The 23,721-nt window shown below is 55.8% G+C and overlaps 1 protein-coding gene across 4 annotated transcripts in view; it reads left to right on the top strand.

The window, feature by feature from the left end:
* Positions 1-627: 627 nt before the first annotated feature.
* NFIC (nuclear factor I C) overlaps positions 628-23,721 on the top strand; it is a 155,456-nt gene continuing 132,362 nt past the window's right edge. For 3 of the 4 annotated variants that reach the window (XM_074939480.1, XM_074939479.1, XM_074939477.1), the window contains exon 1: positions 4,916-5,045. In XM_074939480.1, coding sequence (XP_074795581.1) covers positions 5,016-5,045 — 30 coding nt within the window. In that variant the 5' untranslated portion in view covers positions 4,916-5,015. Of the gene's footprint in view, positions 864-4,915; positions 5,046-23,721 lie in introns of those variants that run through there. The other variant, XM_074939478.1, reaches the window with a different exon arrangement.

The raw sequence follows: 23,721 nt of genomic DNA, 5'->3' as shown, positions 1-23,721 counted from the left end.
ACTCACCCCCCCCCCCGGTCTAGCCTGCGGGCTCCTGCTCGGATGCGGGCACGGCCCCTGCTCCGCCGCCGCCCCCCTACCCTCGCGGGCATCCCGCGCCGGCTCAGCGGACGCCTCGGCTCGCCCCCCTGGCGCTGGGGGGCGGACAAGAAGCCCCCGCCCCCCACCAGGCGAGGGATCCCCCCCGTGCGGCTCGGCCCGGCGTCCTGGCGAGGGGGGAGGAGGCAGGGGAGGAGGCTGCAGCGCGGCGGGGGGAGGAGAGGGGAGGGGTGCGATGGGGAAGGGGGGACGGCTGCAATCCGGAGCGGTGCCTGGCCGGAGCCGGTGCCGGGGGGGAGGGAGCGATGGGCGCGTGTGTGCGCCTAGGTGCCGAGGCGGAGCGGGCGATGGCCTCCCAGTAGCACCCGCCGCCCCCGGCGCAGCGCGGAGCGGAGACCGCGCCGGCCGCGCCGCCCGAGCCCCGGGAGAGCCTGGAGAGCGGCGGCGGCGGCGCCCCGCCCGTCCCGTCGCCGCTGCCCTTCCCTGGGGTCGCGCAGCGCCCGGCGCCGCCTCGAGCGGCCCGCCCGCCGCGCCGCGCCGAGGAGCGAGAGGCTGGAGTCGATCTGATGCCGGGGTGTGCGCTCCCCCCCCAGCCCAGCCCAAACACACACACACACAATAACAATACACACCAGCCACGGTGGGGGCACTGACATGGGCACCCGGAGCAAGAAGGAGCCGGAGAGATGAGCCAACTCTGAGGACACTTGTGATTTTTTTCCCTCCCCCCCCTCTTTTTTGTGGGTGGAAAACACAATTCGCACCCCCCCCTTTTCCTTTTGCGGCAACTTGGTCTGGAGCCTCGTTAATTTCACTTGGCTATGGTAGGTTCCCCGTCAGTTTCCTTTTCTCTTATACTTTCCCCCCTCCCCTCTTTGGTGGATGGATCAAACAGCAAAAGTTTGCGGGTGGGGGGTATGTTTGGGGGGGGGCTGGGTTACCCCCAAATGGCACAACGGATGCGTGGAGGGCTGGGAGGGCAGAGGGGGTGAGATGCGTCCTGCATGGGTCTGTGTTTGGGGGGGCGCGGAATGGGGGCGGGGGGGGCTGCCCAGCGATGGTGCAGGCTGGGGACGCAGCTGGAATGGATGCAGAAGTGACCAGGAGCTGCCTGCGAGGCAGTGTCGTGCTGTGCCGTCGGGCGGGGGGGGGAGGCAGGGGGAAGGGAGATGGTTATTGCTGGGGAAGTTTCTTTGCCACTCCTCCCCGCCCCCTCCCCCGAGGTGCTGGGGAAGAGGCTGGGGGGGGGGTGGCTGGAGGCAGGGCACGGCGGGGTGTGTGTGGGGGGGTGCTCTCCGCAGCCCAGGGCTGCTCAGCGGGCGCCGAGCTGGATGTAGCGGAAAATGGCCGCTCCGAAAGGGGCGGAGAGGACTGCAAGCCGCACCGACTTGAACTTGGCAGTGACGCCCAGCAGAGGCGCGATCAAGCCCCGGCTGCGCAGCCGGCGCTGCTGCCCTTCCCCCCGCTGTGTTTTCATGCCCACCTGCCTGAGCTGGCCCGGCTCGGCCCGGCAGGGCCCGCGGGGGAACGGAGCGCCCCCCCCCCGCCCCGTGCAATGCACACCCGTCTCTCCCCCGCCCCCAGCCTGCATGCCAGCTGCGGGAGTAGCAGCTCCTCTAACCCGCTGGTAGCCCGGGCCTGGCAGCGCCAGCAAAGTTCAGGGTTCGCTGGCTGCTGGGGGGAGGGAGACAGGCCCCGTGCCCCCGGGGATCCAGCCCCCCTTGGTGATCAGGGCTCCCAAACGTGGTGTTTCGAAGCGGAGACACGTTGCAGCCTTCACCTGCCGCCACAGCACCAAAGAAACTAAAAGCGAATCTCAGTTCTCTTTCCAAAAATAGCCTCCAGGTTTGGGGGCTGTTTTATTTCTTCAGTATAGAGATTTGTGTTTAAAAAAACCCAACACCCTGTTCTCCGAGCAAATCTGCTTTCGGGGCCTTTCTGTTGTGCTCTGATCGTTGCTGAGAAATAAACACTCCCCAAATAGGGGCTTTCGAAAAATGTTATAAAGACAGATTTGTTCCACTCCGACACCAAAGTTTTCTTTTTTAATGCAACCTTTTGACGGGGGCAGGGGGAGAAAATCTCAGAGCGGCTCTGCGCCCGCGATAAAAGGGAATGGCCTGGAATAAACACAGGTTTCTTCTAACGATGCTTCCAAAAACTTGGCCCAAAACGAAAATCCCTTTGACCTTAGAAGCAAAAGAGAAGGTGGTTTGTCCACGCACAGAGGGGAAAGCCATCGGGATGGCGTATGCAGAGCGGGCTGCCTGCCGCAGTGGGTAGGTGTTTAACACAGAACATCTTACCCTAGGCCTCCTCTTCGATCGCTCCTATCAGCTCTAGGCCTTGAATCCCTTCCAAACTGCGCTGCCGAGGGAGAAGTGAGGGAACCCTCGCCCGCCTCCTCTCTCCCCGCAGCGCTTAGCAGCTTCGGGACTCTCCTGCTTACAAACTTCGCAGGATCGAGTGCATTTGGGAATCTCTGCCGAACCCTTCCCGCCTGCAATACGTTGCAAGACGCAGAAAATCAAACGCGCGGAATGCTTCCTTCTGCAGAAAATACTTGGGGGGGGGGGGTGATTTCTGGATTTGTTTTGCAGAGCAAAGCACTGTGGAATTTGGAAAAGCAAAAGTGTAAGGGTAAAAATAAGGGTTTATAATTGGCCCTATAGATGCTATGGATTAATTAGGTGGATAAGCTACTAGCAAAATAAGGTGGAAAGCCATGTGAATATATTTTGTCCTATAATTATACGTAGATGCTGCTACATTTGGTCTTATATCGAGAGACCGCTGTAGCTATAAAGCCATCAGTGTTTAATACCACACACAGAATAGACACATGCACACAATTCGAATCCAAACGAGTTCTTTAGGCAAAACCCTTCGTTTTAATATTCGCCTCCAAATCCTGTAAAATTTCCTACCCAGAGAGGACTTTTCCCGTGTTCTTTTTTTGTTTAAGGTCACGGCTAAGACCAACGCAATTGAAAAAGAAGTAGAGGGATAGTCAATAAAAAATCGCAAACCTCGAGAGTCTGACATTTAGCCATGGCAGAGAAGGGCTCAGGTCTCACTTTCAGAATTATGAAGCAGGGATTCCCTTTGTTTTTTTCGATACGTGTCCTCTCTCTCTCTCTCTCTAATTAGTTTTATTAAAGCCTCGAGAAATGTTTGGTTGTTTTCGCCGCTTTGTGCAGCGAGAATTTGTGGTTTGGAGTTTGCTGCTGTGCTGGGTTTGGTGTTTTCTTTTTGTGCTGTTTGTTTTGAGGAAGGAGGCGAAATGATGTTACTAATTTTGAACTGATCAACTCCCCCCCCCCCCGGCGTTGCAAACTCTGAGCTGCTGCTGGACTAAAGGAATCTATGAACCTGACAGAGGTGTCCTCTAATGTTCACCTGTCGCTTAACGTTACAATGGCCCCCTCGAAAACCGAACGACCCGAGGAGAAGTTAACTCGTCTGACTGCAGCAAAAAGAGAAAACGAAGTAAATAAACTAAAGCGCCCAGCTTGCAGAGTGAGCGGGGTTTGATGTGCGAATGCCAGGCTCGCAGTGTGGGACCGAGGGGGGCCGGGCAGAAAGTCGGGGTCCTGGGGGGGCTAGTAACAGCGCTAGTAGAGTCACGGTTTGCTACTGATTTGTTAATAACGTTTCCACGGGCCGCTTCGGCCTGTTGCGCTGGGGACCGAGGCAAAAGATCCGGATTTTGCTCCCAAAGCAGCTTCTTTGCCAAGGGCGCCCGTGGTGGGCTCGGGCGGCCGCTTGCGTGGTCGGGGTCGCTTCTGGCCTTGTCGATTTCCCCCGGCAGCGGCTGCGGGCTGGGAAGAAGGCGAGTGAGGTGCAGGGGCTGGTAGTCGCTCCTGGGCGGTTGTTGTTGTTTTGTCTACATGCCCTGAGTCCAGATGTCAACAGAAGATTCCCCCCGACATAATATCGGGGGGGGGGGCACAAAAACTCGGACGATGCCCTTCCGCCAGCTCTTTTCCCAGGGGCACTAACCCCCCCCCCATCCGGAGCAGTAACCCCGGGGGGGGCTTCCTGTGTGTGTGTGTGTGTCGGCCTGGGGGCCGTTCGCGCGTGCAGGTCTCTATCTCCCCGCTGTAGCGCGGACAATGCGTTGGCAGCAAGGGGTGAAACTTGAGGGGGAAGCGGGCGGTGTGTGTGTAACAGACCCAGGCCCCTACCCCATCGCGCAGTGAGTTCCCCAGAGCCTCCCGCCACGGGGGCTTGAATCCTCAGCGCCTCCTTTGGCGCTTGCCCAGCAGACGAATGTGAACCGGCCGCTTTGATCCTACCGGCTCCGTCCAAACGCTCCGCCAGCCCTGGCACCTCCCCGCCGCCGTGTGCCCCCGCCCCCCGGAACCGAGGCGGCCCCCCTACATCTCGCTGCGCTGCCCCCCCCGCCCCCCAGCTCCGTGCACAACCAACCCCCAGGGCAGCCCTGCCCTGCAGCGGCGCAGCGAGCTCGGCCGAAAGGGGGATCCTGCATCTTTAAATGGGATGTAATATTTTGGGATGGGCTTTTTCATAACGTCACTTCATTCCTCGCTCCCTTTTTTTTTTCGTTTTCTCATTCTTTCTTTCCTCTCTCTTGTGCCCGTGTCTCAAATGGAGCGAATTTCTCTGTAACTTCCTCGACCGCTCCCGCTCCGTCCCCATCACTTTTGTTTTGGGGGGGGGGATCTTGTGGGGGGGGCTGGAGATCTACCCCCCTCCCCCCCGTGAGGATGATTATTTTTTCTCTTAAATTTCGGGTTGATTTTTTTTCCTGTTAAAGTTGGATCTTTCGCGCTCTCTTTATTTTGGGTCCCCCCCCCAACACTCCCCCCCCCGCCTGCGATCCGTCTCCAGAGAAGAGAGAGATTCCGGAGAAGGAGAGGGGGGGAACCTGCTTCAGCCTTCGAAATGACTCAGTAACTTTTGCGCCTTGGGTCTCTCTTCTGCAATTAGTCAGTTTCCCAGATCAGCTCGGGATGTATTCGTCTCCTCTGTGCTTAACTCAGGTAACAGCCCCCCCGTTTCTCTCCCCCCCCGCCCCAAATCCCCTCTGGCTGCTGCCCTTCAAGCCCCTGCTCCCCTGCTGGCTGTCTTTTATTAGTAACTGGGATGCGGACGGAGGGAGATTTGCTTCCTCTGCTGAGATCGGGGGCTTTTCGGTGGAGTAATTTCTCTGCCACCATTAGTGCAAAATAGTTTTACAGTTAAAGAAAAAAGGGCGGGATTTCTGGCGTGTGTGTAGGAGCTGGGCTCGCTGCAGAAGGGATGAAGCTCGGTTCTTGCCGGTTGTTTTCATTAGGGTGGTGGTTGTTTTTTCTGTCTAGTGATTCTCCCCCCCCCGCCCCGCTTCACTTTCACTGGGGCTGTGTTGTTCGCAGGGTTGCGGGTGTGGGGGTTTTTTTGTAATGCGGAGGGAGGTGGATGGGTGCAGGGAGACTGCAAGGTTGGGGGGGCATTTAGGAAGAGAGGGGGAAATGGGGGGGGGCATTTCGTGTGTAATTAAAAAGAGCGACTGGCAGCTCGCAGCCGGCTCGCCTCGGGGCATTCCTGCCTTCCTGGGCATTTAGAGGGGAAATCATCGGTATAGAACTAATTGCTTTCAGCCCCCCCCCCCCGCCCCCCCAGTAATACACGTGAAACTTTCCTCTGCACAGAACGGCACATGTCCCCAGGGCTGGGCTTGAGGGGAAGCGCCTTTCTGGCATGAGGGGGGCAGTTTTTCTTCGAAATGATCTAACTTTGTAAGAAGTTGGAATCACATGGGCTCTTTTTTGTCTCTCTCTGTGTGTGTGTGTGTGTGTGTGTGTGTATTTTAGGGGATAATCTGTTGCACTGTGGCTAGTGTGTATTGTAGAGGTGGTCACAAATATTCACGGCCTGTGTTGTGTGTGATATTTTGAGGGATCATATTTTCTTACTGTATATTGTGTTTGTGTTATTAAAATATTGATTATGTATGTGTTGCTTTAAATGATAACCTATTCATTGTGGGTGGTTGTGTTACTTTAGGGGATAAAATAAATAGTCTCTGGGTGTTGTGTATTTTATGTGCCTGTTATTTTAAAGGGGGTGGCAAGGATCACTACCTGTGTTGTGCGTTGTGTTACTCTGGTTCATAAAATATTCCCACTCTGTGTGCTGTTTTAGGGGATCCCTGGGACTATTGTGTGGGTTTGTGTTACATTGGGTTATAACATATTGACTACGAGTATCACTTTAGATCACAGCACGTTGGCCCTGTGTTGTGTGTGTGCTAGTTTGTAAAACACAGGCTGCAAGATGGTATGCGGGTGTTCTTTTAGGTTCTGCTCACAGTTGGTGTTGTGTGTGTTATTTGACAGGAGAGAATATTCCCTGGTTGTGTTGTGTGTTACTGTTGTGGGCTCTGTTTGCATAGTTTCTTTTTGTGGCTAAAATATTCACTTTAAAGTTTCTTTGCATATTCCACCAAAACTCGGCAGAGGCAGGGCCATGTTGGAGGGGGAGGCTGGATCGCTTGCTCTGTCCATATTGATTCTTGATATTTATTTAATTATTGAGCAGCCAGCCTTCCCTTTGCATCTGAGTAACCCTTTCCCTGCTCCAGCTAAATGAATCTCTCCTCCCTCTGCTCCTTAGTGATTGCAAGGGTCTATTCTAGGACTGGGGGCTACACTCAAAAGAGGGGAGGAGAAAGGGCAGGGACCAAAGGCTCGGTCTGCTCTGGGGTCCCAGCCCCTCAGCTCCCCAGCTGCCCCCCAGAAGGAGTGTGATGTCAGTGGGGCAGGAGAATAGCAAGACACCCCACTCGCCTCTCATTCAGTCTGCCAGTCAGTCCCTCTGGGGCTGGACTTACCTATGGCTTTAACCTGATTCTTGCTTCCCCTTCCTGCAACCCCCACATCAGGGTCACATGCTGCCCCCTCCACTGGGTGTGGGTAAGGGTCCACAGATCTGCACCCAAGGGGAGATGGACAAGCAATGGGGACAGGAGGCTTCGCTGACCACCCAGGAGGCAGTGCCCAGGATCAGGCTAACCTCCCCTGACTTAACCCCCTGAGCCAGACTTGCCAGGTGTCATGCATGTTGCAGCCGTGTTACACCTGCCTGTGTCTCATGGAGAAAGGGGGAGAGACGCCCCTGGGTTTTGGTCTCACCTGTTTTACTGGTGTTAGTATTTCTGGGCAGTTCACAACCCGTGTGCCTGAGACAGGCCTCAGGTTCCTGCCCCAGGAGCCAGGCGACGGTCGTTCTCCCCACATTTTGCAAATAAGGTAACTGAGTTTGCACAAGGCCACGTCTGGAAATAGAACCCAAGGGTCTCAGATGCCAAACCTGCATCTCAGCGACTCAGCCATGCTGTCTTTGGGAGGGAAGGTGCCAAATCTGTGTGCTTGACTTTGCTGACTGCAATCATTGCTCTAACCACTAGCCCATGCTATGCTCACCGCTCCAGGAAGGGAACCCAGGAAGCCTGATACCCCACCACAGACACTAACTGTGTAGCCTGCTGGCAAAATGTGTGTCCTGTCCCTCTCTAGAGCTGCCGTGGGACAGGCCTGTGGCTGGAAACAGAAGGGCCTAGATTCAAAGACGGCTATAGAGCCAAGACGATGTGTGATCATGTCGTTAAACACACATGCGAGAGGCTGCAGAATTAAGGCTGCATGAGTGACATTAACTGTGGTGTTTCCTCAGTTCTGACTTTGTAACCTTAAAGATCTTTAACCCAGCTCTTTCCTTCTCTCCTTCCTTCCTATCCCCATGCACATGCCTCGCTCCCTATACAGCTCCTCCTAGGTTAGCACTTGCTGGGGACCAGATGTCTTGGGGGGCTGGTAGTGGGCCTGCTGCCTGTCAGTCACCACTGTGAATCTAGCCCAGTGCACCAAGGATAACAATTGTGCCCATCGAGTGGGTCTCTCCTGCTTTGGCACGGGACTGAGACAAGCCAGGAGTAGAAGCTCCCACTCATGTCCAGCAGAGAGCCTTGCTTGGCTCGGGGAGCTGCCAGAATTGGCCAAACCCCCACCTGCCCCCTGCCCTCCCGGCATTGTGGACCCGCCCCAGGTTTGGCTTTGCAGGGCTCCCCGCAGACAGTGCCCTCTGCCCTTGCTCGTGGGCCAGCAGAGTCCGGGGGGGGGTGGGGGGAGGGACGGACGGACGGACGAGCAACAGCTCTAGGATCATTCCTTCCCTGCCAGAGCTTGTCCCAGGCTGGTGTTGCTGTTTAAAGAGTCTCAGAGCCTCCGAGATCAACCCAGCAGCACTAAAATAGCCCTGGCAAGGCACCTCCACCGAGTGCAGCGCTGGCCAGGGCTCTGCAATGCTGGGCTTGATTCCGATCCAGAAGCACGATGACGCGATTGCACACTGTCCAGCTGTCTCTCCCTGACTAGGGGCTTCCCTCCACCGAAACCCAGATTCACTGCTATCCCCTCGCAGGGAGGGAAGGGACAGCAGCGTGAGCTAGCGGTTAGCGCACTGCGCTCTTGGCTCTGCCACTGGCTCCTGGGGTGTGACCTCGGGCAAAACACTTCTCCCCCCTCTGTGCCTTGGTTTATCCATCTGTAAAATGGGGACAGTGATAGTCATCTACCTCCACGGAGGGTGTGGGGGGGGAGCTCTGAGGCTAAATTCATAACTGCAAAGTGCTTTGAGATCCTCAGCTGGAAGGTGCTTTAGATGAGCAATTTATTATGAGTGCAATTAATTACTATTAATGCCAGGAGCCCCTAGTGTGTGCAATAAGCTCGGCCTACAGAAGCAAGAAAGCATGTGACCTGCCAATTAATTATTATTTCTTATTTCTGGTTGAGTCCATCCACCCCCTGGTTTGCAGACAAGGTAGGACTGCCCCAGCCAGGGGTAACTCTGGATAATACTTAGTCCTGCCATGAGTTCAGGGGACTGGATGACCTCTCGAGGTCCCTTCCAGCTCTATGATTCTATGAACTCTTATCTTGAGTTCCTAAAGCTACTTCTGAGGAGCAAATATTTCCCCTTTGAAATCCGTCAGAAGCACTAAATCACGGTTCCCCCTGCCCCCCCAAAAAGAAAAATGCTCCTGGGGAAGATTCCTATAGTTCAAGGCCAGAGGGGACCACTGTGATCATCTAGTTTGACTCCTTCACAGCACAGGCCAGAGAATCCACCAGGGGTTCCTGCGTCGAGCCCACAGCAGCTTCAGCTCCCACCTCTGGCCCTTGTGCAGTCAGCGACCAGTGCCTGGTGAGTGTGAAACACGTGCCACGCTGGAGTAAATGACCACACACAGGGCAGGAGAATTGGGCCTCTGGTGTTCGCTCCCTCGTTGTTATTCCCAGTTCTTGGCCTGGGACAGGCTTTTTCTCTGGGCTTACCCCAGCATCAGGGAATCCCATATCAGCTGCGCTTTCCTCTTCTGCTGATGGGTTTGGTCACGTCTCCTGGATGCTCGTCTCAGGTCTTGGTCCGACGTTTGGTGCTGCAGAGCTGAGGAGGCGCTTGCAGGGTTTCAGAGACGAGCAGTGCAAACCGTGAAGGGTCCACAAGGGCTGAGTGAAGTTCAGGGCCAGAATCTGCATTCAGGTGTAAGTCTGGAGGTGCCTGGATCCTGGGTTCTGGGTCCACCCAGCTCCGCTTCTGGGGAAGATCCAGGGAACTAACTGTGTGCAAACGCTGACCAGGAGAGCCCTGTATGGGTATTTAAAACTCCCAGAGGAGAGGGGTGTTGCCCAGCGTCACCCAAGGGGTAGGAGCTGAGGGAGGAAGTAGATGGTCAAAAGGAAACACAGCACCTGTGTGGGGGGCAGTGCGGCTTTGGGCAAGGTGTGTGTGGACGTGTGGAAAGGTGAAATCGGGCTTTCCCATGTGTAATTGCTACAGGTCTCTGATACAGACCTTGGCCCTGGAACCACATGATCTTGAAGTCTCACTTGATAAGCCCCCACCTGCTGAGCCCCTGGCACTTGAAATTCCTCCCCCTTGGCTAGGTCTTTATCTGGGTGGGGGAGGGACGGGAGATGTGCTTGGCGGTTGTGCTATTTTGTCCTCATTCCACAGCCCATGTGGGGGCCTCTGTGAAGGGGGTCGGATGCCCAGCTCCACTCCCACTGGGGCTCTGCCGGTTTACTCCCTCTGGGCCCATTCATACCTTCAGGCCAGTGATACCTGATTTACCCTGGCGTCAGGCGGAGGAGAACCAGGTCCCCCGGGTGTGGGTATCAGTGAAGAAAATAGTCCTTCCTAAGAGGGAGTGCCTTGAAAAACTCGCTTCAAATGAACCTCAGTTGAATTGTGCTGGAAAATGACTTGGCAGGGCTGGTGGCTCCGAGCCCAGGTCTGAGCCTGCTGGCTGGCTGGGCTCCAGGGCCCTGCGGGGCTGGGCCTCAGGTGCTCAAAAAGGGGAGCCCTGGTGCCTCTTTGCAAGGGGAGGTCAGAGGAGATGAGACAGCCGCTCGAGCAGTGAACTCCAGCAGTGATCTCAGATCATGTGCTGAAACATGAGGGGTAACTAGCTAGGAACTCGTGGGTTGTGGGGGGGGTGGGGTAGTTGCAACATACTTTCGATTCTCCCATTTGCTGCGCATTGTTTGGGAAAAACAATGGGCCCCTTCTTAAAATGTAACCTTCGTGATTCTCTCTCTCGCCTATGTCACATTCTCCCACTGTCTGTGCCCACCCTCCACCGCGCAGGACACAGCCGTCCGGGGGCTCGGCCATGTCTCTCAGCCGTGCCCGTATGCTCTGCAGTGGCTTAGCAGAGGATTTGGCTCCTTCTGCCTGCTCTAATTTTAAAAGCTGGGTCGGTAAAAATAGATCCCCTTTTTAGTGCAATTTATGAACCCGGATATGAACCCAGAGCCTGCAGGGAGCTCAGATCCGGAGCTGGGGAGACGTGGGGTGCAGGGATGGGTCGGATTAGTAAGATGAAGCTGGCAGGGTCTTGCTTTTGTCAGTGTATGGATGTATATGTGTGTGTCTGTGCATCTGAGCTAGCTTCCTCTCTCAGCTCCCCCAGGGAAATTCTATTGACTTCCGGGGAGTCGGGTCAGAACGGGGCCCTCTGGGATACATCGCAGGTTGTTTAGTTACCCCTTTTGGACACTGTTTGTTTAAAACCAATGGCCAGATGTGATTCTGATTTACAAACTGTGTCAGTTTTGATGGGCTCACACCGTATAACTAAGAGCCAACCTGGGCTCAAAACATTAAATTATTAACCCTCATCTGGGTTACCAAAATACCCTTAAATAATTAATGTTAGGCATCTAATTTTCTTTTCTTCCTTTCTGCGGTTGGTTTATTTGCAGCATTTTGCTCAGCCTGGCAATGAAAACAGACTCCTTGCTAGTCAGTCTAGGATTCTCATGTGCTGGCACCGCACTGCAATGTTTGGGTTGCTAAGCTGCAAAAAGCGGGTAGGGAGATCACATTAAAATAAAAAAAACTGCTTCCAATGACATTTGGGGGGAAATCAAGAGAGAATTTCTGTTAATCGGAGATTTTAATAAACAAAATCTCAGCGTTGGGCCTGAATTTCCTGACAGTGTCTCTTTAAGGGCGCGGGGACCTGATAAACATGGTCTGTGGCTTTATTTTAGGACATGTTGGTTACAGGAGCATTCTGGGAGCTGTAGTTCAAGTGGCCTCAGTGAAATCACTTCCTGGTGTTGATCGCTTTTACTCTTCCCAGGGGCTCTGGCAGTTCGGTTAGTGTTGGTCCCAAGCAGTAGAAGCAGGATCTGGATTACGACTGTTGTGAGGTTATAGCTGGGTTCTGGAGTCACCCTTATGCTGATTCAAAATGCTTGGAAACGTAGAGGTGAAAGAGAAACTGGCCATGTGCATCTGTTCTTTTGTGTCTTTGTGATGGCTAAAGAGGGCCTGAACGTTGTTTTATGTTCTCCTTGTTTCTTTTCCATGAGAAACTCAGGTCCCGTCTATGTGGAATAGTCTGTGGTGCCTGGAGCATGAATGAAAGTCGGGTTGTTGAGAGAGGGAGAGATTTGTAGGTGCACGGCTGTAACTATACAGGTGAATATTAAATCCGGATCCCCTCCCCCCCAGTGTGGACACAGTTATATTGGTATAAAAGTGCTCATACCAGTAGAGCTAGACCCGGGTAGGAAGGGCAATGAGCTCTGCTGGGCTAAGACACCTTTACACCATCCACCCGCCCCCACACCAGGGCTTGTGCCGATGGAATAGTACCGGCGTGGCTCTACCGGGACAAGTGCCGTGTGCAGAGCAGGCCAAAGGCAGGCGGTTTAATGCCGAGTTAACCCAGGCTCTGAACCTGGTGTTGCCCCTACCCCACTCCTGTCTGCAAACGAACCCTCTCACCCCATTGGAGGTGGGGGGGGTGTTTGAGCCTTGGGCTGAGCCTCCCAGCTGGAGGGTGGGTCAGAGTTCAGGCCCTGTCCTGACTCAGGCTGGGAACCCGCTTTGCAACATGACTGTGGCCAGACCGCTCTGTGCTGCTAGTCCTCCAGCGCCTGCCCACAGTCCCCCGCTGTGCCCAGTAGGACAAACGGTTCTCCCACCATAGCTGGGAAGGAATCACCGAGCAGCTCCACTCACTGCAGCTAGGAGCCCCTGGGACGTGCTCGCAGGATACGTCCTAGCAACACGCGGGGGAAGCACAGTGCCAGTGAGAAGAACAGGAGGACTTGTGGCACCTTAGAGACTAACAAATTTATTAGAGCATAAGCTTTCGTGGGCTACAGCCCACTTCATCGGATGTATCTGGCTGTGCCAGTGAGGGTGCAGCCGCTTGGGTAGGGCTTTCAGCGGGGCTGCTCGCCCCCAGGCAAGGCGAAGCCCAGGCTCGGGCCCAGGCGCTGAGCACTCCGGATGCTCTGCAGTGAGATGGAGTCTTTGGCTTTGGTTTGGTTTGATCCAAACCCAGTGAACTGCAGTGCTGGAGAGAGCCTTTGCTAAAGACTGAGCACCCCGGGCGGAGAGGGTACAATACACATCCTCGGAGATCCCTAACAAGGCCTCCATGTTCCCGTGATACCGGACATTTCGGCGCTTCCCACCCCTGCCTGCCTGACCCGCCCACAGCAGCATGCCCTAGTGTGCACGGTGCGTGTGAGGTCACGCTGGTGAGCTGAAGCAGCGCCCTCTTCCAAAGGGCGTCCCCTGTCCAATACCAGACAGAACCACGTCTGGTTATGGCCCGGTACCGGAGAGGGGACAAAGCAGCCCAAAAGAGAGACCGTCTGGTGTAAAACCGGACAAGTGGCCGTCCTACCTCCAGGGACAATCAGAGCTGACATGCCTGATACTTATCCAGTAAAGGCAAGCACAGTGTGTAGGGGGCCTTGCTAGGCTCTCTTTAGCGATCCCTTTACAAAAGGAGGTGAGTCCCTGTGCTATTTACAGACACCAGCCTAATTCTTCTCCAGGGAGAGAGTTCAAGTCCACCTCCTCTCCTGTTCCTGGTGCCTTGATCTCCGTTCTGGTGGGCTGTGATGCAGCTAGAACAGCCCAGTGGTTTTATTTCATTGCAAACCCTGGCAGCTGGGGATTAGTTTGTGCCCAATAAGTAACCCCCTGAACATTGCCAATCTGGTTCTGTAAAAGGGAATTGAAGATGGGTATGTTATTATTCATTGTATTCTAGCACTGAAGTGACCCCAAACACTATGCCCTTTACACACACGTAGTGAGAACGTCCCTACTCCTAAGCGCTCACAGTCTAAACAGACAAGGCCCACAAAGGGAAACTGAGGCATAGAAACTTACCTAAGTTCACAAAACAGGTCAGTGGCTGAATCCATCACAGCACCCCCTTCTCCTGCCTCCTCAGTCTAGTGCCCTAACCCCAAGACCACGATGACTTGAGCTAATGTGACTTTATTCAAAACTTTGGGTGACTTTTGGCCCCAGTTCTGAATGTCGCGGCTGGCCCTGCCGATCACATCTAATTGGTGCATCTCATATGTTGGCGCGGTTTCTGTACAGACCATGGGGGTGAAAGGCAGCCAGGTGCAGAGTCAGTGCCAGGGCTATGCAGGGCTCAAGCCCCGTTCTGAGGTCTCAGTTGGGACCTCAGCAGCTCACAGTCCTTACCCCGGAATGCTGCCTAGTGGGGACCTTCACCCAGTCAGAACAACAGGCCAAAACAAAACTCCCTCTCCAAACTGTGGGCGAATTTTGACCTGGGACTGAACTTTGTGGCTCAGGTTCTCTCTTTAATTATAAGGAGACCATCAGAATCAGGCCCTCTATTTTTGACCCCAACAGGTTTTGAAAGCACACGCCCACCCCATGCGTATTATAAGCCTGTAATTTTTCAGCTGGCAGATCTGGCCTGGCAAACAAACCACTGGGACTTTCCTTTCTGGGTTTGTGTTGTCACCAGGGATACAGCCGACTCCCTTGGAGTTGTGGGTAGCTTATTCTCTTTGTAGCGCCAGAGTAAATCACTTCAGTTTATTCTGGTGCTCTCAGCTCTCTCCCGCGTCACGTGGGCTGGGAATCTTTCCGTCTCACTCACGGCCAATGGATTAATTTGTCCCTGTTCATTTCCCTCCCCATTACCCAGAAGCACCGTGATTCTGTCTGTGCGATAGGGTGTGGCCGCCCCGCATGGCAGCCAGCCGTCCGGATGGCTCAGCCTGGCACTGGGTTCTCCCTCTTCCCACACCAAATCTGAGCGGCGGGAGGCTGCAGCAGCTCTGCCTTTCGCTGCATCATCCTTCCAGAGGGGCATGGGGGGGCAGCATTTCAACCATCCCTGACACGTCAGGAGCTGGGTTTTCCGGACCCTGCCCCCCCCACCCCACCCCCCCTTCACTATCACACAGCCTATTGGTTCTCCCTCCCCCCATACAACGCAAACAGTCCTTGTTTGGCCCAAATCTCTGAGGACACTCCATTTTCCTTCCTCTGGTTTGCAGCGTCTCCTCCTCTCCTCCAGTGCAACCCGGGCACTGGCGAGCGAGCCTCCGAACCCCCTGCGATGGTGGCTGCAAAGTCACACGGGGACAGGAGCCGAAAGCAGCAGGGGTCAGTTGGGGGCCGGGAAGGGCAAAGGAAATACTTCCAAGCCCAGCGTAATCCCCCCCCCCCCCCCCGCTGCACCTCTTCCTGGGCGATGCTGGAGTTTAAGCCAAGCCGGAGTGTGGGTAATTACCCACGAGCATGGCTGCATGGCCACGCGTGTTAGGGTGAGCAGCGAAACTCTTGTGGGGACAGTTCCCCTGCTGATCCTGCTCTCGCTTTATTCGCACATGGGCTGAGCCAGACTCTCGGGTCTTCTGCCGTCAGCCCGACTCCCACAGCCAGGGCCACCAGCTCCCAGCTACGAGCATGTGTCTGTCGGCAGATCCATCACTCGCCCCATCACCAGCCCCAACACTCCCGGCCTGGGTGCAAAAGGGGCCTGCAGCTTGTCTGGGTAGAATCGCCACCAGGAGGTACTGGGCGCTAGTTACACCGAGGGAACTAATGCAGGAGCGGGGCTGGGGGGTTATTGTATGAGACTTTCTGAGCCCACTCTGCTGCTCTGAATTCTCCACCTTTGTGCCTCTCTCTTGGCCTGAGATTTTCTCATGCTTGGGGGGGTTCCTAGGTTGGGGAATCCCAGTGTTTAAGGCCAGAAGGAACCACCAGATCAGATGCTCTCCTCTGTCTCAGCAGCCTGCTGGGATCCACTCAGAGACGCAGCCGCTAGCTTGTGGCTTGGATGGAGCCGGAGGTGCTCAGTGCCTCTCTGGACCAGGCTGTTGGTGGCACCCAAGCCTCCCAGCACCAGTTAAGGCGTTGGCTTTGATCTCTACAAGCCCTGTAAGGCTGGTTGGTGGGGCAGCAGGCTGGATCTAGGCACTAGCAGAAATCACCCCTGTAGAGAGACTCCGGATTTATGCCAACGCAGCTGAGATCAGCGCCTGCCCCCTGCCGTGCCCTGATAACCTCGTCGCCCGGGATGCTCCCTAGAGCTGCGTGTTTGCGGGTGGAGGGCAGGAAGCCACCCTCAACTCTGGAGTTCCCTTCCCTTGTTGTGCTGACCTCCAGTCTCCCTGCCTGGCTGATCATTGTCCCCAGGCCTCTGCCAGGAGGGGTCGTGCAGGGAAGGTCCCGTTGGCTTTGTTTTCTTTTCTGGGCCCCGGGGCGGGGAGCTTGGGGGTGGGGGGGACTCTGTGCATCTGTTTGGTTTGATGGCTTTGGACACCGTGAAACACAGAGAGAGGGATGGGGATTCTGGCAGCTGCCAACCCGGGAGCCGGGCAGTGCTGGTGTCTGCGTGCACCCCTCATGCTGAGATGGGCCAGTGCATGTTACACCGGGGAGCAGGGGTCACCTCGAAATTCCTTCGTAGGACTTTGGAACACCTAAGGAAGACCCTGGTTTCCTGACGGGCCACCTTTGTGCTGAGCCCGGTTCCGGCTGGCCCAGGATGCGGGCCAGGAGGGTGTCAGTGCGAGGATGAGTGAGAGCCATGCAGCCCCCTTCCTCCATCCTCGCACTGCACTCTCCTCGCACCAAATCAACTCCCTGCATCCTGGGCCAGCCGGAACCAGCACAAAGGACGGGGTGGCCTGTCAGGAAACCAGAGTCTTCCTTAGTTGTTCCAAAGTCCTAGGAAGGAATTTCAAGGCGATCCCTGCTCCCCCCGTGTGACACAGATTGGGCCCATATTTGTGGCATGGAAAATACTGCACCAAGGATTGATTTATTGATCAGCTATTGCTCTAAAAGTGCATTAACCCATGGCTTCCCCGTCTCCTGCCAGTGTCCATCTGCAATTAGTGCGAAGGCCAAAATATCCGCTCTATGCTCGGGGGGGGAAAGAGGGGGGGTCAGCAGCCCCTTCCATCACTTCTCGAGACCCCACGCAGTGAGGCCAGGCATAGGTAGCATTGTCTGGAGCCCAGAGGGAAACACCGGCTCAGCCTGCGTCCACCAGGGCCACTTACAAAGCTTTTTAAACCTCAGGAAGCTGCTGAAATTTGGGGGATTTGGGAACAGATGTTAAGTGCCTGGCTTGGGGCTAGTCGGTCCAAAGGTTTCATTCAAAAAGGGGCTTGGGGGCAAAAAGTGGCTTTTTTGTCCAAGTGCAAATGCGAGGTATCTGAACTTGATCGTATTGGGGGGAGGGGGGGGGTTTAAAAGAAAGTCAAACAAGCAAAACATTTTTTTATTCCACGACTGAAACCCAAAAATACTGACAGGTTTCAGAGTAGCAGCCGTGTTAGTCTTAAATACTGGGCACCCAAAAATGGTTTGGAGGCAATTCCCCCCTTTAGTGGCTGAAAAGGGGGGAGGGAGAATCCATTTTTGACAGACGCCCGAAAACCATTTCCTGGCCAGCTCAGCCGGGGACCCTGCCCGCTTCCATCCTGTTCTCTTAAAGGTGCAAACCAGGCATGCCTGGCCACTGAGAGGCTGCTGATATTGTGGTACAGAGTCTGTGGCTAATTTTGGAGGGGGGGCCCCTCCTAGGGTGACCAGATGTCCCGATTCAATAGGGACAGTCCCAATTTTTGGGTCTTTTTCTTATATAGGCTCCTATTACCACCACCCCCCCGTCCTGATTTTTCACACTTGCTGTCTGGTCACCCTACCCCTCCCTGCTGCCCCACACCTCTTCCATCTTTGCAGCAGCCGTGCCCCTGCGGCCTGGGAGGGCGACTTTGGTGGCTTGCCAGCTTTTCCTCTGTAGCCTCCAATCATGGCGTTTGCTGCAAAGCACTGGGCTGAAACTCCAGATAAATCAGGGGACGGATGAGGTTTATCACCAGCATTGCTTGGCCGGAGTTGGGACCTTCATGCCATTCTCCGCCCCCCCCCCACAAATTCCGCCCCCCCCCCCCGGGATTAAGGAAAGTGAGACTGTGGAGAGAACTGTAACGTGAACCTCTCTGAGCAGGGCTGTAAAATCTCCTTTAGTAACCTGTCCGCCTCGGCTCGAGCGCGCCATGGGGTGCATACAAATGAAGCAGCGCTGCTGAAAAGTGCAGAGTAAAGGGTTTTTTGATGGAAGTGGCCGTGCATGCGAGATGGGTGTTGGAGAAAGTGTATGTGTTGGTGTGCCGGGGGGCCTGCACGAGCATGTACATGTGTGCAAGACGGCATGCTGGGGTGCGCAAGACTGGGTGCGTGTGCACACGAGGAGCTGTGTGTGTTTGTCCGAGGGGGGGAGGCAGAGGAGCGTGGGAATATGCCGGTAGCAATGAGTGTGCGTGCAAGTTAGTGCAAGGGAGGGGACGAGCCAACTGGCCGTGCACAGGAAGGGCCGTGTGAGTGTGCGAGATGGCTTGGTGATGAATGGAGGGGGTTGGCTGTAGGCCGCCTGTCCCAAATTCTCATAGCCGCCAGCCTTCGGGGGTCTCTGCTCTGCCCAGGTGTGGCTTGGTCTAGGCCCAAGGGGTTCTCAGGCCAGAATTGCTTTGCTTGGCCCCTGCCTGCGAGGAGTAGTGAGGCTCAGTCCTGGCTGGTGGGCCAGAGGTTGGTTTGTTCTTCCCAGGGCCGGAATAGAGCCCCGGGGCAGCCCAGGAGAGGGAGCTGCGCACCACAGGCTGGGGTGTTCTGACAATCCCAGGGATGCGAGTCTTTGCTGATATCATTGCCCCAGACAGATGGCAAATCCCCACCCTCCAGTCGCATCCGGGAAGCTAGAGAGAGCTGTGCCTTGCCCTGTGTGATGATCAAAGGGGCCGGGAGTCACTGAACCAAGCATGTCTGAGCACAGCCGCTGGCTCCAGGCCCACCCCACCTTCCCGCTCCCCTCTCCAGAGAGTTTATTAAACAAATCTCTTTAATTGCACCCGGAGAAGAGATTGTAGGGAAAGCAAGGGAAATTCCCCTGCTCTCCACTCTGCCTTTCCTAGCTCTCAGGGATCAGCCACTTCCCAGACTGGGCGTGCATTTTCTCCTCCTTGCCATCTCTTTTTCCTCTGGCTTCTTACTGCAGCAGCCCTGAGTGCAGACCCTGTTGTGCTCTGAGCTGGACGTGCAAACAGCGAGAGACAGTCCCTGCCCCAAAGAGCTTCCCCTCTGCCCAGAAAAGGCGAAGGATGCGAGAGGACATGACTTGCAGAGCATTGCACGGCAGGACAGTGGCAGAGCCGGGATTAACATCCACGACTCCTGAGTCCCCGCTGGGTACCCTACCCAGTACACCACTCTGCCTCACCGCTGGCCAGTTGTGGGACGATGAGGTCTGTACCTTGGGCCTCAGTGCTGAGGCCTTTGTGTTGCTTTGCACCTAGATAAATGACTGGGCTTAGCCTGTGGGGCCCCTCCCACCCCCAGCGTCCATCTTTGCGCAGGCTTTCCCGCAGCACTTTGGCAAGGAGGGCGGTTTCACCCCCCGGTTCACTCCTGAATGCCACACGAGGAACTGGCTGGTGCAGGGTGTGCAGTTCTGCCCCCTACTGGAGAGAATCAGCACTGCTTAGCTCTGGGGCATAGTCCCTGGGTGCCTGACTTCTTTAGCTGTGGGGGTAGGGAGCGGATCACGCATTTTGGAGCAGGAGGAGCTGAGCTCTGGGACTGCGGCCACCGCAGTATAAAGCACAGGGTGACAAGCATGCAGCCGTTGATTGCTTACAGTGTCCTGTCCTGCAGCCTAGAGTCCTGGTTGCCTGCTGCCCTGCCTGGCTGCTTTTCGTCCACAGTGTGTCCGTCTGTCCTCATCTAGTGCTGGCGCTCTTCTTGCCAGGTCCCCTTTGACTGGCCTTTCAAAGGTGCCGCTGGAAACCCTTTGAAATAGAAGCCAGTTTGTGGAGCACGCTGGTAAAGGGAATACAAGCCCCGGGTGCGAGGCGGTTTAATCCGTTCGCCTGGCCTCGCCTCTAACGACTGCCGCGCCTAGTCAAGGAAGCTGATCGCCGGCTTAGGCTCTGGTGCGGGTCATTGGTAGCGACAGCTGCCAGCACTGGAAATGCGCCGTGGCTAAGACGACATTCGAGCTGTCTGCAGAACAGGCCCAATGAGGCTCACACAGGTTGCATCTGGAGATGGATGTAGAGGGGGAAGGCCTAGTTCTGACCCCACCATCTTGGAACCAGTCCTTCTGGGACAGATCCTGAGCCCTGCTCCAGCCGACCAGCACTGGACTAGTTGGTTCCTGTGGGCCTGACCCCGCACATGGTACTAGCCAGTGCTAATGGCCTGTGTGTGTTTATGGTGGAGGGGAGGGTGCCCAGTTACAAATAGCTGTGTGGACATTGCAGCTTGGGCCTGAAGCCTGGGGAGGGGGCATCTGTCGGCCTGAGCTCTGGGACTCCATGCTCGCTGTGCAGATGCACCCTTGTTAGCCCCTAGCTATTGAGCCTGGCTCTCTAGCTTATGCTGCCCTTAGCTCGGGAGCCCCCCAGTTCTGGCCCAACACGATGGTCATCTCACGCAGCGCTCCAAATCTGGCCCCGATTTAAGTCAGAGGAGAATTAGCCAGGCCCCACTGGGTGCCTTCTAAGCCGTGCATTATGCCAACCAGTAAGAAGGGGCACTCACTGTGCCATTGCCCTGGGGAGAGTTGCTGGTGCCAGCTGTAGAGTCTGTGCCTGGTTGTGAGGCTGGCAAGGGAGTTGGGGCGGAGGTGCTCGGGAATCGCCCGTTTGACATACATATCTGCCTACGGGTGACTGCAGCGAAGGGCTATCATTGCTCAGGGCAGGCCGCTCTGGTTCAGTTCCATCCCGCCCCAGCCGGGTGCCGCGCCAGCTGAAGATGGTGTCAGTTTCACTTTTGTTTCTAGCTAGTTGCGAGTCAGTTTCTCTTCTTCTTGGCTGCAGTGTTCCCAGGGAAACCTTGGCTGTGGAGCTGTTGCTTGTCAGAAGGATCTGTGGTGGTCCAAATTCTGGAGGACCCAGTGCATAGGACTCGCAGGGCTTAAGCAGGACCTAGGCCTTGTGGAATTTAAAGGGTATATAAACCCCACACTGGGCCCTTTGCCCACAGTTGAATTCCACATTTAGTTCCTGGGAGGCAATCCGGCAAACCCTGCCTGGCAGATGTTGGGCTTGCTCCCACTGGAGTGACCAGCTCTGCGCCTGGCTCCATGTACTGTATCCGGCTCTTCATGCTTAGCCGAGTCAACGGCCCAGGAAAATATGAATGCATGGGAGTCCTGCCTGGGTGAAGAGTCTAGTGACCTGCTTCTCCCTAGGCTCTGGGAGTCACTTCGGGTCAAATTTCCAAAAGCTCCCAATGTGACTTCGGAGCTGAACTATCATTTTCAAAAGCGATTTAGGCACATAAAGGCCAGATTGCCAAAGGGGTTTAGGTGCCCAAAGACACTGATCATGCCTAGTTGGATTCATAAAACCCCCTAAGCAGGTTAGGCCCCTAACCTTGATTTTCAATGGCAATTAGGCGCCTAACTCACTTAACAACTTTTATAAACTCACCTGGTGCATGAACCCCTTGGAAAATCTGGCCCCGAGTCTCACAGAAAGTCAGTGGCTCCTAAGTGCTTTTAGGCACTTTTGAAAATGTTGCTTAAGTGGCCGCGGGCCCTTTAAGGACTTTCTGGAACTGAATGCCGCTGTGTTTTTTAAGAGGCCTTGTTGATGAGGGTTCTAAAATGGGATCTTAATGGGACTGTGTGGGAAACCTGGAAACATTTTCTCCTCCCTGTAAATGAGTCCAGATGCATTAGCAGAGACTGCAGCGCATCCTGCGGTAACGCCAGAGGAAGCAGGGATGTGTTTGAATTTCTCCTCTGATTGTAGCAGTAAAGCCGTACAGAGCTGGGCCACGTCCTCTAGCCCCCCGCCCCCTCCACACCTCCGTTCTCCCCTGAGCCAGGCTCTGCCCAGTGCCAGGGCTGGTGAGGACACCGGGGCTTTAAGCCTCTCCCCCTTTAATCTGGCTCCTGCTGGAAGTTAGAGCAGCCTTGGAGCTAATTCACGCTCAACCCTAGCTGCCTCTGTGTGCCAGTTTCGAAGATGAGAAGAGCAGGAGCTCTGCAGAGCTTTGCTGGGCCTTGGGCAGGCTGCTCTCTGTGCTGGCGGGGGGTGGCCTGGGGTCACTGTTCCTTGTGCTGAGGGAATTCCTCCCCAGAGCAGAGCGTGTCCCTTTCCTTCGCCCCAGGTCAGTGTGGAAGGCAGGACCTGGCCCTGGAACGCTCTTTAGGTTTGTAGGGTAATCAAAACATAGCAAACCCTTTGGGCAGTGCTGGGGAAAGGTGCTGACCCCTGAGGCCTGGGGTTGGAAATGAAGCCCATTCAGAGCAGAATGCCCCCTCTGCCCCCTGCTCTGCCCCGGACGGGACCCCCAGCGTGAGCATGTCTTGCTCAGGTCTCTGCACCGAGCCCACTGGATGCGATGGCTGGGCTCGAAGTGGAAGCCAGACTGCGGTCACCAACGCGGCCGGTGGAGGTCAGCACGCAGCATGTCCTGTCGCTGCTGACCAGTGACCTGGCGGCGAGAGGCTCTGTAGCCCATTCCCCACCTGCCGAGCCAGCCGCTCCCTGCCCATGGACACATCAGCCGCTGCGGCACTGCCCACTCCACCCCCAAATCCTCCTGTTTGCACCAAAGCAGGGACATGCCCCAGAGAGCTAGCATTTGGCACGCGCAGGCAGGGAGGAGGTGGGAGAGGAAAGGACTTGCCCATTGTCACCCCAGCAGACCGGGGAACAGAGCCCCCCTCGGGGCCCCACTCACTAGATCGTGCTGGCTGCCCAGCCAAAAGCCATTCAGTTTGGGGAAAGGGGGTTCCCCACCTCTCCCATCCCCCATATTCAACCAAGAACATACCATTTTCTAACCCCCCGCCCCGCCCCCCCCACTCACTTACACTCCCTCACTTACTCGCTAACACACAGACACACAGACTTGCTTACTCTCACTCGTTAACACACACACACTCACTCATTCACACTCGCTCAGTCTTGCTCACACATTCTCACTTGCTCGCTCACTCGCTCGCTCTCACACACACACACACTCATTTGCTCACTCTCACTCTCTCACTCCCACACACTCGCTCACACGCACTCACATTCACTCACACACTCTCAGCTGATGGCTAGGGCTGTCTCAGGCCTGCCATCCTCCCACCTCCCTGCCTTGTGCCAGGCTGGGCTGACGTTGCAGGGGGTGTGCGCCGGTAGGTACAAGTCCCTATCTTATCAGTGACCTAGAGAGAGTTTTGATAAGGGCCATGCAGCATGGGACCTGCTGATAACACCCCAGTGCGACACTTCCCATGTCATGGACCTGTTATCTCCAGGCTTTCTACAGTCGCCCTTCTGTCCTGGGCTGAGCTCTTCTGCAGCCACCTGATTCCCCCTTCCTGCCAGAGGGGCCTGGTGCAGCCGGGACCCCCCTGCCCCGTCACAGGTGCATAAACAGCCCAAAGAGCAGCTAGCGGCCTGGGGATTTCAGGTTTATTGGCTGGACCAAAGCATCCCTCGATGCTGGTGCTATCACTGGGGCTGGTTCCAACACAGCTCAGAGTAGTGTAGATGGAACCCATCCACCAGCTGATAACCTGGATGGGGCAAGGCTCCTTTTGAAAAGTGGCCTCTAGCGATGAGTGCCTGAGCTGCCAGCGGCCTGTCCACTCCCCTAACTGGTGACCACTTCTGACCATTCTGACTCACGGCTTTCGCCATGGCCCTTGGGCAGGTCACGCCCTCCCCCCCCCCCCCCCCCGCCCCCGGCCTGTCTTTCCCCTCCCACCCTGTGTCTGCCTTGTCTGAAAGCTCTTTGGGGCGGCCCGCTCAGGACGTGTCTGTCCACCAGCCGGCACACCAG

This window comes from Natator depressus, chromosome 25, assembly GCF_965152275.1.
Source record: "Natator depressus isolate rNatDep1 chromosome 25, rNatDep2.hap1, whole genome shotgun sequence".
Lineage (NCBI taxonomy): Eukaryota > Metazoa > Chordata > Testudines > Cheloniidae > Natator > Natator depressus.
This window is presented reverse-complemented; position numbering and strand designations above follow the sequence as displayed.